This window comes from Dipodomys ordii, unplaced genomic scaffold (assembly GCF_000151885.1).
Source record: "Dipodomys ordii isolate 6190 unplaced genomic scaffold, Dord_2.0 Scaffold22, whole genome shotgun sequence".
NCBI classification, from domain to species: Eukaryota; Metazoa; Chordata; class Mammalia; order Rodentia; family Heteromyidae; genus Dipodomys; species Dipodomys ordii.
Genome location: NW_012267238.1, coordinates 6,611,369 through 6,630,244, shown reverse-complemented (window position 1 = coordinate 6,630,244; position 18,876 = coordinate 6,611,369). Strand labels below are relative to the sequence as shown.

Sequence of the window (18,876 nt, the reverse complement as noted above, 5' to 3'; positions counted from 1 at the left end):
TCAGGCCCCATGACCAAAAAAACCCCCCCACCAAAAAAAAAAAAAAAACCAATCACAGTAAGGGATTCAAACAAATTAGAACAAGAAACAGAGTCCACAGTAATAGTAAAACGCTGAGTAGCAGAAGGAAAGTTCTTCTTTGGAAAAGAATATTAGCTAATGAATGTAAAGAAATCATAGAAGTACAAAAATATTTTGCAACTATTATTGTAATTTTAATTCAAAATAAATTGCTGAGGAATAAGATATTGACAAAGTCTAAAATTACTTAAGATTATTTTCTGATAGAAAAATGTACCTTTATAATGGGGAAAATTTGCTGGATAACATAACCAAGAGATTGTACTTAAAAGTCATTATTGGGGCTGGGAAGGTGGCTCAGTGGTAGAGCGCTTGCCTTGCATGAATGAGGCCCTGGGTTTGATTCCTCAGCACCACATAAGAAAAAAAAAAAAAAAGCCAGAAGTGTACTGTGGCTCAAGTGGTAAAGTGCTGGCCTTGAGCTGAAGAGCTGAGGGACAGCGCCCAGGCCCAGAGTTCAGGCCCCACGACCAGCAAATAATAAAAAATAAAAATAAATAAAATTATTAACTAGACAAACTGACTTTATAGGTTTCCTTGATGCACAAAAGGACTTGCACCATTTCAAAAAAACTTTTTTTTTTAGTCATCATAGAGCTTGAACTCAGAGCCTGGGTGCTGTCCTTGAGCTCTTGCTCAAGGCTAGCACTTTACCACTTTGAGCTACAGTAACCACTTCTGGTTTTCTGGTGGTTAATTGAAGATATGGGTGACACAGACTTTCCTGCCCTAGCTGTCTTCAAACTATGATCCTCAGATCTCAGCCTCTGAATAGCTAGGATTACAGGCATGTGTCACCAGTGTCCAGCTCCAAAACATTATTGAGAGGCAAATAACCAGAGAAATCTAAATTATAGAACATTTTACAAATAACTGGGTTGGACACCTCAAAACTGTCTGGTTAATGCAAGGCATAATCCTAGATACTTAGGAGGCAGACAGGAAGATCACAATCTGAAGCCAACTCAGATGAGTTAGTAAGACCGTATTTCAAGAACAAGCCAGGTAATGCTGAAAGGGGTGACAGTAATCAAGATGCATTGTAAGCCAGGGATTGCTAGCTAGTCAAGGATGGTGGGATCTGAGGATCTCTCAGTTCTAAGCCAGCTAGGACAGGAAAACACATGAGACTCTCATCTCCAATTAACCACTAAAAAACTAGAAGTGAAGGTGTGGCTCAAGTGGCAGAGCACCAAAAAAAAATGCACTGTATTAATAAACAGTTTTAAAGATTTAAAGATAACTTAAAGATTTTTTTTTCTTTTTTTGTCAGTCCTGGGGCTGGAACTAAGGGCCTGGGCAAACTGTCCCCTAAGCTTCTCTTGCTCAAGGCTAGTACTTTACCACTTGAGCCACAGCACTACTTCCAGCTTTTTCTGGTTCTGAGGAATTGAACCCAACCCAAGGCTTTATGCATGCTAGGCAAACTCTCTACCACTGAGCAAAATCTTTCCAGCCTCTACATATAAGTTTTTAAAAACTGAAAAAAAAAAAGAACAAATCTGGTACGGTCCACACATTTAATTTCAGCTATTGGGGAGGTGGAAGTAGGAGGATCACAGTCCAAAGTGGCCAGTATAAAAGTATAAAACGCTATCTGAACAATTGAAAAAAACAAAAAGGAACTGGAAGTGTAGCTCAACTGTTGCATTCAACCAAGGCCCTGTATTCAAACCCCAGTACTGCCATATTAATTAGTTAATTAAGCTCCACTTAATTAATTAAGCTCTACTTGTTTAGGCCCATGGCCAACCATAACATTAGCTGATCTTATACCTCTCCAGGTTTACTTCAGTGGAGCCATTTGGTTCAAGTAGGTCACAAAATATATGACTTACTATTACTTAGCCTTCTTTTACTCTGTCTCTGCTATATCTCCATTCCTTTCTTTTAAAAAGAATTTTATTGTTATGGTAAAGGTTACACAAGTCAGGTAATAAGTACATTTTTTTTTTTGGATGATCTCATCCTTTCCCTCCCTTTCTCCAGTTTTTCCTTAGGCTTCCCATCTCCATTCCTTTTTAATTCCTTTTACCATTCCAAAGAATACCTGATGGAGATCTTTATAGTGGGATGTGCTTACATAGGCACAATTGTTTACTTTGCAAAACAACGTGATATTTACAAAACAATGTGGTATTAAACACCTGTACTGTTTCTTTAAACTGAATGTCTTTGAAATACATAACTTGAGCTCATAAAAAGGAATACATAACTTGAACTCATAAAAAGGAAAGGGAAGTTTCCAGGAGCCACAAATGGAGAAAGAGTTAAAATAAAAATTGTGAACTAATACTAAGTTTACCTTCAGGCATTTGTCAATCTCTGCCTTACATTTAAAGTTTTTAGTGTTATTATAAAGGTGATCTACTGGGGGATTACAGTTACATAAGTCGGGTAAAAGAGTAATTTCTTTTTGGATAATGTCATCCCTTCCCTCCCATTCCTCCCCTCCCCCCCCCCATCCTTACAAGTTGTATAGTTCATTTTCAACATAGTGTCTAGTGAGTAGGACTGCTGCATTTGCTCACCCTTTGTCCCTCTATTTCTGCGCCTCCTCTTACATTCCCAAGGACATATAAACGAACAAACAACAAAAGGAAGAGAAAACAAAAACAGCAAGAAAGAAAAAACCTTGTTCACATTTCCTGGAGTTCATTTCAATAAATATTATTTTGTATGATTAGATGCACATAGGCTTTGTGCCTTCATGTTCCTCTCCTGAGTCTGTCTTACTTTTTTAATAAGCATAATTAATCACAGCAGGGGGTTTCATCATGACATTCCCTTGCATGTATGTAGTATATATACTATTATTGTATTCCCTCTCTCTATCATTCTTTTTTTTTTTTTGTCAGTCATGGGGCTTGAACTCTGGGCTTGGGCGCTATCCCTCAGCTCTTCAGCTCAAGGTGAGTGCTCTACTGCTTGAGCCACAACGCCACTTCCCATTTTCTAGTGGTTTATTGGAGATAAGAGTCTCACAGAGTTTCCTGCCCGGGCTGGCTTTGAACCTCGATCCTCAGATCTCAGCCTCCTGAGTAGCTAGGATTACAGGCGAGAGCCACCAGGGCTGGCTCTATCACTCTTTCTTATCATCTTACATACTTTCCTCTCATTGCCTTTCTTTCTTACCTCTTATTAGTTCCTCTTTTATATTTGTAACCTTGCTCCCATGCTCCACAATAGATATCTCAAGTGTTGCCTTATATTTTTCTCAAGTAGTTTCAAAATTTTGGGACTTAAAGTTGTTGATCTGTTCTTGTACAGAGTGAACGACAGGGATCTAGCTTCAGTTTTCTACATGTGAATATCGTTTTCTCAACAACACTTGTTAAACAGGCTGTCTTCATTCCGAGGTATGTTTTTGGTACCTTTGCCAAGGTTCACGTGGCAGTACATGCTTTGGCTTTTTTTCTGGATACTTCTACTCTAGTCTATGTTAAGCTAATGAGGTAGCTCTTCTCTTCTCTATTCTTCCATGTGTCTGTTTTTGTGCCAGTACCAAGCCGTTTTTATTACTATGGCTCAGGATAGCTTTGGCTATTCAACATCTTTTGTGTTTCCATATGAATTGTAGGATTTTTTTTTATTTCTGAGAAAAATGTCACTGAAATTTGGTGAAGAATTGCATTAAATTTCCTTTAAATGTTCCATTACATGTTCTTTCAGTAGTAGGGCCATTTTAGGCACATTCGTTCTGCCAATCCTTGAATACGAAAGGCCTTTCCATCTTCTAATGTTTTCTACAATTTCTTTGGTTAGTGAACTCAGGGTCTTGTACGTGGTAGTTAAGCACTACTACTTGATCTATTCCTCTGGTCCTTTTTGCTTTGTTTTTTCAGGCAGGCCTTGCATTTTTGCCAAGGCTAGTCCTGGACTGCAGTCCTCCTAAGTATGCTTCTTGCATAGATGGGGTTTCAGCCATGAATTCCAGCTTGCTGGTTGAGATGGACTATAACTTTTTACCTGGACTGGCCTCAAACCCTGATACTTCAAATGTCCAGTTTTGTTTTTTATTCATGTTTTGTGGCTGTCCTGGGGCTTGAACTCAGGACCTGCAACTGTCTCTGAATCCTTTTGCTCAAGACTAGTGTTCTACCACTTGAGCCACATCTCCACTTACGGGAATTTTATTCCACTTTTTGGTAGTTTATCGGCGGTCGGAGTCTTACAGATTTCCCACTGAATTTGCACTGTGATCCTCAGATTTCAGCCTGCTGAGTAGTTAGGATTGCAATCATAAACAACTAGTGCCTGGGGCTGGGAAGGTGGCTCAGTGGTAGAGCGCTTGCCTTGTATGCCTGAGGCCCTGGGTTCGATTCCTCAGCACCACATAAGCAAAAAGAAAAAAAACAGAAGTGGTGCTGTAGCTCAAGTGGTAGAGCACTAGCCTTGAGCTGAAGAGCTGAGGGACAGCGCCCAGGCCCAGAGTTCAGGCACCATGACTGGACCAAAAAAAAAAAAAAATAATATAAATAAATAAATATGTCAAAAGTACTAAAGGAAACAAAATCCAAACATATCCATAAAGAAAAATTATTAAAAAGAATCAATCTGGACACAGGTGGATCATACCTGTAATCCTAGCTACTCCGGAGGCTGAGAGCTGAGGATTGTGGTTCCAAGCCAACCTGTACAGGAAAGTCTGTGAGACGCTTTAATAAACTACTCCGGAGAAGCCGGAAGTGACACTGTGGCTCAAGTGGTAGAGCACTAGCCTTGAGCTGAAGAGCTGAGGGACAGCGCCCAGGCCCAGAGTTCAGGCACCATGACTGGACCAAAAAAAAAAAAATAATAATATAAATAAATAAATATGTCAAAAGTACTAAAGGAAACAAAATCCAAACATATCCATAAAGAAAAATTATTAAAAAGAATCAATCTGGACACAGGTGGATCATACCTGTAATCCTAGCTACTCCGGAGGCTGAGAGCTGAGGATTGTGGTTCCAAGCCAACCTGTACAGGAAAGTCTGTGAGACGCTTTAATAAACTACTCCGGAGAAGCCGGAAGTGACACTGTGGCTCAAGTGGTAGAGTGCAAGCCTTGAGCATAGAGAGACATGGAGACAGCGCCCAGGCCCTGAGTTCAAGTTTACAAGACTGGCATTAAAAAAAGGGAGGGGAGAGTTTAATGGTTTAATGGTAATCTTATATTTCAGTAGCTTGGGATGGGAGGGGAGAGAGGAAGGGAGGAAGGGAGGGAAGTAGGGTGGGGGAGAGAGAGAGAGAGAGAAAACATATTTTGCTTTACTGGTGGAAATCACTTGGTCAGACTCATGTGTTATCAACCAAACACTAGCAACTTACCTCAGTTCCTGTTTCTCTCCAATCCCAATCTCGGCTACCACCTGGCCATACTTTGCAATCCTTATAGGTTTTGGTAGAGCCTTGTACTTTCATCTGTCCCCATGAGAGGGAAGCTATTTCAGGGGAGGACATAAGGAACTGAACTGAAATCTGAAATTAAAAGAAAAAACATGCTAAATCAATTATAAAATAGGGTTAAAACAGATCCAAGATACAGAATTGGTAAGTGCAGTTATCTATGATGCAAGAAGCATCTTTCTCATTTAAATGGTGCCACATTTCCCCTTGAAGTGGAAAAAGTATCTGTTATATCTTGAGATCTGAATCATCCAAGCATGGAAGCCAGACACTCCAATCACTTCTCATACTCCCAAGAGAATCCTCAGGATATTGTTTGAGATAAAATTAAAGGGTGGAGATTTACTTCAGCATGATGGGGGAAGAAGCTGACACATCCTCCCCCATAAGAACTGGTACAGCTGGGGAGAAAAGCTGTCAAAAACAATGATTTGTTGCTCTAGAAATAAAATTCAAGGCACAACATAAACTGAGAAGTGCTTATTTATGTAAACCGTGAATTTCAGGTAAGAACAGTAGGTGTTTTTATTGTCCTTGTCTGGGACTATGCCAATGCCCCACCTGGATTTGCTGGCACTGAATGCAGTGAGGTTCAGGCTTGAGACTGAACAGCCTTGCTGCCAATGCCAGAGGGAGGAGGTGCACTAGATTTGGACCATTATCAGTTGAAAATGATCTTGTTGGCAGACAAAAGATTGGCAGACCAGGCAGGGACTTAAGAATTTCTCAGAGGTAACATAGTCATTCATAGACCTTATAAGCTCTCTATAAATCCCCAATAGGCCAGAAGCTAAGAGCTTATGCATCCAAGACCTTATAATTTACCCAAATATTCCATGCTGGTGCCTGTGCGCATGCCTTAGCATGTGCACAGAGGCAAAACAGTAGGGCTTACAGGGGCCCATGAAAGGTAAAAGCCAGTGAAAGCAGGTGGACCTTTCAGTATACACCCCAGAGCACATACTGATGAAAGAAGGCATGGACAACATGAAAGTCTTGCTGGCTCAAGGTGTTTGAGTGAAATCTTAAGTGGATTTTTGGTTGAACCACTAAGCTATGTAAACACAGAGGAGACCCCTGGAAAAACAGGATTAATACAAACAAGAAAAAACAAAAACAATAGATTTCAGTGGCCACATAGTGCATGAGAGACAAAATCCACAGATTAGTGCTATGGTTTGGATGTCTGTCCTCCAGCATCCTATGGAAATGTAACTGCAAGATGTTGAATAGCTTTCAGAGGTGGGACCGGGAAGAAGGGCTTAGGTTACCAGGGCACTGGCATTACTTCAGTGAGTTCTTAAGGAGTAAGCTCCTCAGGATGAGTTTGGTATCTTTGCATCTCTCTTCCTCTTGTCCTCTCTGACCTTTCACCATGTGGCACTTTGGCTACAGGATGGTGCAGCAAGAAGATGCCTGCTATATGTTGGTTCCTTGACCTTGGACTCCACAGCTGTAGTTATCTGTGAGAAATACATTTCTTCCTTTTCACTATAACTTACACAGTATTGGGTATTTTCTTATAATAGCACAAGATAGACTAAGATACATAATATAGGAAAGTGACTAGACACAAAGAACAACTTTCAAGACTTTCTATTTGTTTTATTTATTGATTTTGAAGTAGTTGGAGTTTTGAATTCAGGGCCTCATTCTGGCTAGGCAGATATGCTACCACTTAAGCCACATCCTCCTATAGTATATTATCCCAGATGTCCAACTTTCAACAAAATATTATAAAATATGTAAAGAAACTAAAAAGTGTGGCCTATACTCTCACTTGAAACCCTATGTGTTATCAGATGTACCATTTATGTAATGTTTCATAGATGCTATTATAAAGGAAATATGTATAAGGAGGTTAATGAAAGCCAGGTTTAGCCAGGGATCAGTGGCTCATACCTACAATCCTAGCTCCTCACGAGGATGAGATCTGAGGATCACCGTTATAAGTCAGTTGAGGCAGGAAAGTCTGAGTGACTCTTATGTCCAATTAACCACACACACACACACACACACACACACACACACGCCAGAAGTAGAGCTAGCCTTGAGCACAAAAGCTCAGGGACAGTGTTCAGACCCTGAAGTCAAGGCCTAGGACTAGTGTGTACACACACACACACACACACACACACACACACACACACACACACACACACGATGATCTCCATCAAACATCAAATTGTACCATTTTGGAAGCTAAGAGGAGGATTAAGACTAATGCCAGCCAGCCTAGGCTACATAGCCAGACTCTGTCTCAAAAACAAAACAACAATGCTATTGTTTCTAGCATATTTATAAGATGATTTCTTTGTTGCTTTGTATGTCCCTCCCCCACAGTATAACCCCTTCTTTCATTGTATTTGATGTTGGTATAATTTGTGGAGGGGAAGGGAAAAAACAAATTGTTTAAATAGGGATACAGGTGGACCCATTGCAACAATGAGATATACAAAACGTTATGTCGATAAAATGTACTTTACAACTTTGGCATGGGGGGGGTGGGGGAGGGAAGATGGGAAGGGATGGGAAGGGGAAACAAAGGAGGAGGCAACAATGCTTGATAAGAAATGTATTCATTATCCTACTCATGTAACTGTAACCCCTCTGTACAGTATTTTTACAGAAATATATGAAAAAAAAGCATTTAACATAAGTATCATGTCAATAACTTGATAAGTATATAACCTCAAATAAAGAGACATTTCAACTAAGGATCAAATGGAAATTCCACTATTATTGTTTATGGGATAGATGTGACAGGTCCTTGTCTAAACTCATGGAGAAAATTTGGTTGCCAATGCAGTGGTGTTAGAAAGTAGAATCTTTAAGTGAATTAACATCCCTGTCCTGAGATTGACTAAGTTTTCATTAGTGCAGGTTGCTATAAAGTACATCAGCTCTTTTGTTGCCTCCCTCCTTAACATGCTAGCTGCTGGGTCTGCTTTTTCACTACATATAGGGCATCCTGTGGGATTGAGCTCTTGCCAATCCTATGCTCTCAGACTTCCAGAACCATAATCCCAAACAGACATCTTTGCTTTATAAATTATCTAGACTAGGCTATTATATTAAGGCAACAGAATACGGAACAAGAGCCAGGCACTGCTGGCTCACACCTGTAATCCTAGCAACTCAGGAGGCTGAGGTCTGAGGGTCATGGTTCAAAGCCAGCCCAGACAGCAAAGTCTGTGAGACTTTTACCTCCAATAAACCACCAGAAAACTGAAAGTGGTGCTGTGGCTCAAGTGCTAGAGCACTAGCCTTGCATGCATGAGACCCGGGTTCAATTCCTCAGCACCACATAAGCAGAAAAAAAAAGCCGGAAGTGGCACTGTGGCTCAAGTGGTACAGTGCTAGCCTTGAGCTGAAGAGCTGAGGGACAGCGCCCAAGCCCAGAGTTTAGGCCCCACAACCAGACCCCCCCCCCAAAAAAAGAAAAAGAATATGGAGCAAGGCAGATGGTAAAGCTCAGCAACAAATAGGTGCTTGTATTACTTGGAGTTCTCCACAGAATCAGAAATAGGAACATATATTACAAACATATACACTAGTTTCTCAAGAAAGTGGTAAACACAATTGTAGGGGCTGACAAGTCCAAAATGAGTAGGAAATGTTGGTAAGCGTTAATCACAGGGGCAGGAGTTGTTGAGAGCTTGAGCTCTGGGCCTGGGCACTGTCCCTGTGCTCTTCAGCTCAAGGAGAGCATTCTATCACTTGAGCCACAGTACCACTTCCAGTTTTTTGGTGGTTAATTGGAGATAAGAGTCTCATAGACTTTCCTGCTGGCTTTGAACCGTGATCGGCAGATCTCGGGCTCCAGAATAGCTAGGATTATAGGCGTGAGACACCAGCGCCTTTCTTTTCCTTACCTCCCTCCCTTCCTTCCTTTCTTTCTCTTTCTTTTTGTCGGTTGTGGGCCTTAACTCCAGGCCTGGGCACTGTCCCTCAGCTCTTCAGCTCAAGGCTAGCGCTCTACCACTTCAGCCACAGTGCCACTTCCAGCTTTTTCTGCTTATGTGGTGCTGAGGAATGGAACCAAGGGCTTCATGCATGCAAGGCAAGCGCTCTACCACTGAGCTACCTTCTCAGCCCCCAGTATTTCTTTTTCCTCAAGGAAAAAGGCCTTTAAACTGATTGAATGAAGTCTACTCAATGTATCAAGGATAATCTTTATATATATATAAATATACATTACAATTGATTATAAAAGGTAACCATATATACAAAATAACTTCACAGCAATACCTAGATGAGTGCTTGATGGAATAATCAGACACTACAGCTAGCCAATTTGATATATAAAACTAATAGTAAACCATTCCTTGATAATTTGGTACCCGTCTCCTTAAGCTATACTTCATCTTCAATAATGATAATTACAAAGTCAGATTTTGTTTACCTAACAATACTAACAAATACAATTTTGCTAATTCAACTTTGGAATATTCATTTAAAAATACATAACAAAGAAGGTAAGCATACTGTTTGGGATTTATGGGAGGAAGATAAAAAACTTACATGATTTTTTTTGAGGCGCTAATATTACACTAAAGAAGACATATACAAATTCTTATAATGCAAGGTAAGGTTTTTAAAACAAAGCCAGGCACAGTGGTACACACTTGTAATCCCAGCTAGTTAGGAGGCAGAGATATTGTGGTTCGATGGCCAGCTGGGTAAAAAGTTAATGAGAGCCAGGCGCTGGTGGTTCACACCTGTAATCCTAGCTACTCAGGAGGCTGAGATATGAGAATCAGGGTTCAAAGCTAGCCCGGGCAGGAAAGTCTGTGAGACTCTTATCTCCAATAAACCACTAGAAAACCGCAAGTGGTGCTGTGGCTCAAGTGGTAGAGTACTCGCCTTGAACTGCAGAGCGCAGGGACAGCGCCCAAGCCCAGAGTTCAAGCCCCACGACCAAGAAAAAAAAATTAATGAGACCCTTCAATTTCAACAAATAAGCCAGGTGTAGTGATGTGTACTTGTAATCTAGCTATGCAGGAAGTGTAGAAAAGAGGATCATGGTCTGAGGGCAGTTTGAGGAAAAAACACAAGATATCAAAAAGATCAAGGTTAAAAAAAAATCAAGGTGCCAGCATGGTTAATTTCTGATGAGATTTTTTTTTTCTGGCTTGCAAATAAATTCTTGCTTATTCTGTTCTTACATGACTTTTCTATTAGCACTTTTTCTTTCTTTTTTTTTGTTGGTCATGGGGCTTGAACTCTGGGCTTGGGCACTCTTCAGCTCAAGGCGAGAGTGCTCTACCACTTGAGCCACAGCACCACTTCCAGTTTTCTAGTGGTTTATTGGAGATAAGAGTCTCATGGCCTTTCCTGCCCGGGCTGGCTTTGAACCACGATCCTCAGATCTCAGCCTCCTGAGTAACTAGGATTACAGGCGTGAGCTACCGGCTCCTGGCTTAGGAGCACTTTTTCTATGATACACTTTTGGTGTTTTCTTCTTCTTCTGGTAAGTACACCAGTCCTATTGGATTCGGGTCCCACCCTTATGACATCCTTTAACCATAACAACACTTCCTAAAAGAATATCTTAAATATAGTCACATTTGGGGATAGTGTTCAACATAGGAAGTGAAGGGTACTGACCAGTCTATATCAACTTCTAAGTAAGGCACAAAAGAAACCAGATTCAGGACAGTGTTGGAACTGGAAAAGAAGGAATTTAATATTTACTGTGGACCAACATCATATGCCAAGTAAGTCAGAGTTTTTTCTTGATACCTCCACAATTACAGTAATGAAGAAAATTTCTCCAGATTACATAGTTAACAGACAGATCAACCCAGATTTGAATCCAGCCCTGTAGAATATCCAGCTTGTGCTCTTTAACTTACTTTGCTGTTCTCCAAATTTCACATTCAACAATTAAATAAGGAGATGCACTGAGAATTAATTACCTAGGAATTTTGTAGTAGCAAAATAATTTCCTGGAGATAAAATGCTACTGCTTTTACAAGTATGAAGGAAGATGAGTCTGAAGTAGAAAATAAACCATAATCATATATCAATTAAATATTCCTGAAGCATGGCGTGTTAAGAAGTTTAAAGTCCTGTGATAATCATTAAATAGGGCATGCAGCAAAGTTATTGACAAAAGCAGTTATGAAAGTTGCTTACAGCTTCCCAGTCTTGAAGATGGGAAGCTGTTAGCACATCCACATGCCAAGCAGAATGTAGAGAAAAAGTAGGAAGGGGCAAAGGGCATATACCAGATGCCTTTAAGAAAATTCCTTGGAAGTTTCATGTAATATTTGTTTGTAATATTTGTTTGTTATTAGAATATGGTGAGATAATCACCCTGAGATTCATGTACTGTTCATTCTAAGAGTCAATGTACCCACTCACAAATTAGGGACTCGAACGTGAGGGGAATGAATAGTATATCATGAAAAACTACCAGAATCTGAGATAAGTTATTCATCCCAATAACTCAGGTTAATTTGTAAGAAAAGTATGGATACTATTTGGTCTAGTCTGACTTAGTTCAGTAAATTCTTTTCATTTTCCTCTGTATCTCAAGATGGTTATTGATGGAGCTACATGGACTTTTCTGCTCGGGCTGGCTCAAACTATAATTATAATCAAGTGTGTTTCCTGGGGAGCCTGGCTAAGTTTTTATGTAATGTGATGAGATAAAAGTCCAAATTCATTAGTTTGCAAGTAGTCTGCACATTTACTACTGTGGAAAAGACAACTATAGATTTTAATTTTATTTTTTGGTAGTACTAGGGTTTGAACTCAGGACCCTGAGCTTGTTATGCAGAAGCTCCACCACTTAAGCCAAGCTCCCTATTATGGACTTCATTGAAAGTTCTTGGCACACTGGCCTAAGCACAATTTACCATATATAGATGTGGGTTTGGTTTTGCCTCTTAATTTTATTTCACTGAACCACTTATTTATCCTTCTTGAAGAACTATGATCTTGATTATATAACTCTGGAATTTACCTTTTGCAGAATGTCTTTGGCAATTCTGAACTCTATGCCCACTGTAAAATTAGTTATTTGTATTTTTATTTTTGAATTATGATTATCTACGTATTCTAGGTATACATGCTTTGTGTACCTTCAATCATGTGGGCTTATGTGTGTGTATGTGTGTGTGTATGTACAAGTATTGGGGTTTGAACTCAGGGCTCCTCACTCTCATTTGGCTTTTTCACTCAAGGCAGGTTGGTACTCTATCGCTTGAGCTACACCTCTGCTTCTGGCTTTTTGGTGGTTAATTGAAGATAAGAGTGTCACAGACTTTTTTGGCCAGGCCAATTCATAATATTAGACATCTCAGCCTCTTGAGTAGCTGGGATTACAGGCATGAGCCACCGGTGCGTGGGTATGAGGGATGTTTTGTCATATTGTTTATAGTATCCTTTGATTCAAAAGTTCTTAAATTTTGTGAAGCATATTTTACCTATTATTTTTTCTTATTGCTGTATCCTTGATGTCATACCTATAAAACCACTGTCTAACCCAAAGCCAGAAAGATTGATGCTTGTATTTTCTTCTAACAATTTTAGTTTTAGGTCTACATTTATGTGTCTGAACAATTTTGAATTGTTCTGCGTATGGTGTGAATGATGGAATTCATCCTAATTCTTTTGTATGTGGCACATCAGTTTTGCCAGTATTATTTGTTAAGAAGACTACTCTTTCTTTGCTGGATGGTCTTGGTTTCCTTGTTAAAAATTAATTTTCTTCATATGTATGGATTTAAATCTTGACTTCATTCTATTACTTCCATTTACTAGTCAACTCAATTGTTTTTTGTTGTTTTTTTTTTTCCTTTGGTCGATCATGGGGCTTGAATTCTGGGTCTGGGTGCTGTCCCTCAGCATTTCAGCTCAAGGTGAGCGCTCTACCGCTTGAGTCACAGCGCTACTTCCAGTTTTCTGGTGGTTAATTGGAGATAAGTATCTTATGGACTTTCCTTCCCAGGCTGGCTTTGAACCATGATCCTCAGATCTCAGCCTCCTGAGTAGCTAGGATTACAGGAGTGAACCACTGGTGCCCGGCCATGGGACTTGAACTCTGGGCCTGGGCGCTGCCCCTGAGCTGTTCAGTACAAGGCTACCATACTCTACCACTTGAGCCACAGTGCCACTTCCGGTTTTCTGGTGGTTAATTGGAGATAAGAGTCTCACAGACTTTCCTGCCCAGGCTGGCTTTGAACCGCGACCTTCAGATCTCAGCCTTCTGAGTAGCTAGGATTACAGACATGAGCACTGACACTCAACTCAGTTGTTATAACTACTATATCTCATTTCTCATTCTGGAGGCTGGGAAGTCCAAGGTGGCCCCAGGATGTGGTCTAGTGAGGCCTCTCTCCTTGGGTTACAGATGGCCATTTCTTGGTACATAAATGTGGAGAAAGGAAAAACTCTCTCAATCCTTCCTCTTTTGTGCAACACTTTGAGCTCAGGACTGTAACTTTTAGGTAGGTGCTCTACCACTTGAGTCATGTTTCCAGCTCTTCTTGTTTTTGAAGTTGTTCTATATCTGACCTGTAAGCCAGAATTTGCCATCCTCCTGCTTCAGCCTCCTGAGTGCTGGGATTATAGGCATAAACTGCCATGCTGGGTTCAATTCTTCTTATAAAATCAGCAATATGCCAATTTCCTCATCAAAGATAAAGAAATCCCTACACTGGCTTCACAACTAAGTTCATTTACATACGTATTTATAAAGACTACATTATCTGTAATTTTTTTTTGTTGGTCATGGGGCTTGAACTCTGGGCTTGGGCACTGTCCCTGTGCTCTTCAGTTCAAGGCAAGCACTCTGCTTGAGCCACAGAGCCACTTCCAATTTTCTGGTAGTTAACTGGAGTTAAGAGTTTCACGGACTTTCCTTCCTGGGCTAACTTTGAACCATGATCCTCAGATCTCAGCCTCCAGAGTAACTAGGATTACAGGCGTGAGCCACTGGCACCTGGCAGTAAATTTTTTTGATAACAAGTACAAAGATAACATGTGGGGAAGAAAGAAATAAGCATAAACTTACAACTCAGTGCTAACCAAAGCAAGACAGTGGTTTAAATCCTTAGCACCAAAGGGTAGGTGGAAAAATACATATAAATTTTACGATAAAAAAATAGACTGCTGCCAATGCAATTTGCGTATACGTACAGATAAACCATTAAAATTTTAACTCAGCATGATTATATTTGCTTAAATGTACAGTTGTTACCTATGGTTAGTTTCCACAGACTTAACAATTGAGATACAAAATACATGGACAAAGACTCCCTATCCTCCTTTTCTAATTCAAAAGAAACAATTATTTTTGTTTCTATTTGCATAGATTAGTGGAATTGTGTAGTACTTTTGTATTTGCCTTCTTTGTTGTTGTTGGTCATGGGGCTTGAACCCTGGGCCTGAACGCTGTCCCTCAGCTCTTCAGCTCAAGGCTAGTGTCCTACCACTTGAGCCACAGAGCCACTTCTGGTTTTCTGGTAGTTTATTGATAAAAGTCTCACAGACTTTCCTGCCCAGGCTGGCTTTGAATTGCAATCCTCAGATCTCAGCCTCCTGAGTAGCTAGGATTACAGGCGTGATCCACGGGCACCCGGCTTTGCCTTCTTTTATTCAACACTTTTTTTCCACTGCCACTGCCACTGGAGCTTGAATTCAGGGCCTTGTATGCTTGCTTGGCTTATTTGCTCAAGCCTGGCACTGTACCACTTTTGGCTTTTTGCTGGTTAAATGGAGATAAGAGTTTCTCAGATTTGTTTACACATACTGGCTTTGATGCTTGATCTTAAGATCTCTGCTTTTTTGAACAGCTAGGGTTATAGGATTGAGTCACCAGTGCCCGACTCTCTCAACATAGTTTTAAGAGTCACCAATATTTTGTCAATAGTGTGCACAGGTATGCACGGTACTATAGTACAGTAATTCATAAATCATTTTTATTTTCTGAACATGGAAATGTTGTAAAAGGGGGTTAGAATTTCATATATCTGTTTAAGTGTCTAATACTTCTCAATCAGAGTCACTTCTGTAACTTATCAATTCTGTTGATGGATATTTGGGTTATTAAAAATATTTTATTGTTATTACTAAGGGGTGGTACAGAAGAGTGTTATTTTTGACATTTATTTTAGAATTGTGTGCAAATATGCCATTAATTCTAACTTGTCAAATTAATTTTTTTCGTAAGAGGATGTGGGTAGAGCACAAACAAGGAAACACTAAAGCATTCACCATAACCATGTTTATTACAGCATTATTTACCACAGCCAAGATATGGAATGAGTCCAGATGCCCCTCAATGCACATATGGATCAAAAAAAAATACGCACGTACGTGCACACACTCGAATTTTACTCATCCATCAGAAAGAATAATATGGTACTATTTGTAAGGAAATGAACAACATGGAAAAAGTTATATTCAGTAAAGTAAGCCAGACCCAGAGAAATACAGGTTGTAGGAGCTAGGATGTGGCTATAAATCTAGAAGTAAACACACTGGGTGACACCAAAGCAGTTAACTTAAGTTAATATAAGACTAAGTCAAAGCCCAACAAAGTAAGTACCAGGAAATGGATACTTGTAAAGGGGGACAAGGGAGAGAGGTAGAAGAATAAAGGGGGAATGAGTAGAATGAAGGCAAGAATGCATTGTATATGCCACAGAACTGAGAAAAATAGTGGTAGGGGTGCACTGAGGGGGTGAAGGTGTTGAAAGATGACATAGATCAAGATACATTGTGTAATAAAATGCTTTGTTAAATGGCAAAATTTCAATACATAACCTAAAAATTAAGAAACATGAGGCTGGGTGCCAGTGGCTCATGCCTATAATCCTAGCTACTCAGAAGGCTGAGATCTGAGGATTGAGGTTTCTAGCCAGATGGGGCAGATGGACAGAAAAGTCTGTGAGACTGTTATCTCCAATAAACTACTTAAGAAAAAGCTGGAAGTGGTGCTGTGGCTCAAGTGGTAGAGTGCTGTAGCCTTGAACTGAAGAGTCAAGGGACAGCGCCCAGGCCCAGCGTTCAGGCCCCACGACCATGTCCACCAGCACCACCAGCACCACCACCACCAATAACAAAGAAGATGTGAAATTTCAACTACCTTAAGAAATTTCTTACAAAGTTAAACTATGTGTAATTTAATGCTTAAAGGCCTCTTCGTAAAAGTAGCAATACTGTAAATTAATAACAGGCTTTAAAAATAGCTTGTTTTACTACCTTCACACTTAAATCTGAGAATATATGTGTGTGTATATACTTATATTTGTATATGTGTGTATAAATATAAAACTCAGATTAGATTGTTATAACCTACAATTTCACTTGGCCCAGAAAGCCTGATATGATAAGTGGTATTTGGGTGTGTGTTGCTTATTTTCAAGAATGGACTTTGTGAAGCATGACCTGAACCTTGCTTTGTCCTAAAACATGTCTTATCTTCTGGGTGTATATAGTTTTCTGATACTCAAGAGATTTTGTTCCCATGCCAATCTGGATTAGAAAAGGCAGACATTCTAAACTCATTGTCAATCTCCTTTGAATACTAGTGCAAGCACACAGAAAAGAAAACTATAGTTTTTTTTTAAAGCTTTCATTTCTTGTTTTAAAATATTATTTTCCAATCTCTTGGGAGAGTGGAAGGCGAGGTGCTAGAAAAGCTGAGAGCTAAAAAATCTGGGTTAAGGTTTATATGATATGTAATGAAATCTTCCTTTTGTTTGGAAGGGCTTTCCATACATACTACTTCACAAAGATCTGTACCTGTGTGTACTTAGCTTTTAAAGTTAAGCTGTTAACTAATGATTATATAATTTTCTTTTAATTCTAATCACATAGTGGTTGCTAGAGATGCATCTGGGTCAGATTTTTCTTAAATTGGGCTCTTTAGTTCCCCAAGGGTGAAAGATAAGTACAAAGTTCTATCAAAATGTCAGATGTCTTAATTTAGTGGTTGTTTAAGAACACCTTATTTCCCTAAAATAAAACTATTTTTGCCAAGTTTCAAAACAATTTTTCCCTTAAAGGGCTTGCATTTTCCTCAGATTAACAATCACTGTTTTAGGTAATAAAGTTCTCTTATATAATTTTTTTTCTTTTGGTAACTGAGTATTCTTTCTTTTTTTTTGGGGGGGGGGTCAGGTAGTGGGGCCTGAACTCTGGGCCTGGGCGCTGTCCCTCAGCTCTTCAGCTCAAGGTTAGTGCTCTACCACTTGAGCCGCCACAGGGCCACTTCCAGCTTTTTTCTTTTTGCTTATGTGGTGCAGAGGAATTGAACCCAGGGTCTCAGGCATGCAAGGCAAGTGCTCTACCACTGAGCCACCTTCCCAGCCCTGAGTATTCTTTCTTTAGGTAACAAAAATGATATGGAAAATTGTGTGTGTTTTTTTCTTGCTCACTTCCCTTTTTTACCTGCAGATGGAACAACAACAACAACAACAAAAAACCCCACAATGTGAATTCGGAAATCGTGATATAATTATTAGCCACTATTTATCTTCTTTTAGTCCCACGTTGGGAATGTACTCTGAACATTTTGGCTCAAAGTAATAAACTGTAGACCTCGGATACCTACCTTCATTCTATTGATAGGCACACCTTTGCTGGCAAAGAACCAATTTTAAAATACGACAATGTGCTAATCACTTAAGGGGTTCCCCCCCCACCACCACCATGAGGTAGGTACAACTGACACCCTATTTGCTCCAAGAAATGTCACGCAGTGATGTCATGCAGTGATGCCAGCAGGATTCAAGTGTGGCTGAATCCGAAATTCCAGCGGCTCCTCAGCATGGTGCACATTCTGTTTCCCGGTGTTAGTGGTCCCCCCCTCCCTCGGGGATTCTCTCTGGGAGAATGTCACCGGCTAGCCCACGCTCCCGCCCCCCACGGAGTGGAACTCGGTCTCCCGACAAACTTTTTTGTTTGTTTTTTTGCTGTTCCACGGCCTCCGACCACGTTCTTCTCCTCCTCAGTGGAACTCTGCTCCAGCCCTCGCCGCTGGCGTCCACAGAGCCTCTTCCCCCCGAGACGCCCGCAACCTCGATCGGCCCCCCTCCCCCTCCCCCCCGGCCTCGGTGCCGCGGTCCCCTCCTCACCTGCTGATCCCCACGGTGCGAGGCTCGTTCTCGCGGGCTCGGGTCCCCCCCCCCCCCCCCGGCAGAGCCCGGTAGCACAGCTGCGATTCCTGGGCCCCAGCAGAGAGCTCTGCCCCTGGGCATAACTTTCGCAGATCTCCCGCACCGCTTCAGTCCCAGCCTGACCAACCGCGGGCAGCTCCTTCCCTTTCCTCCCCGCACCGGCGCGCTCCCACGCCCGCCAGGCCCCCTGTCTTCGTCTCCTCATACTTCCCCCTCTCTCTTTCTCGGAGCCGAGTTAGCTCCTAGATTCCCGCACACCCCGCCCCCC

General features: G+C 40.8%; 1 protein-coding gene across 2 annotated transcripts in view; it reads right to left on the bottom strand.

The window, feature by feature from the left end:
- The window catches only part of Aamdc (adipogenesis associated, Mth938 domain containing), a 34,141-nt gene that overhangs the window by 15,114 nt on the left and 151 nt on the right, over positions 1 to 18,876 (bottom strand). The window contains exons 1-2 of one of the 2 annotated variants that reach the window (XM_013014030.1): positions 11,083 to 11,132; positions 5,395 to 5,544 (exon numbers count right to left, since the gene is read on the bottom strand). In XM_013014030.1, the coding sequence (XP_012869484.1) occupies positions 5,395 to 5,526 (132 nt within the window). In that variant the 5' untranslated portion in view covers positions 5,527 to 5,544; positions 11,083 to 11,132. Of the gene's footprint in view, positions 1 to 5,394; positions 5,545 to 11,082; positions 11,133 to 18,876 lie in introns of those variants that run through there. The other variant, XM_013014029.1, reaches the window with a different exon arrangement.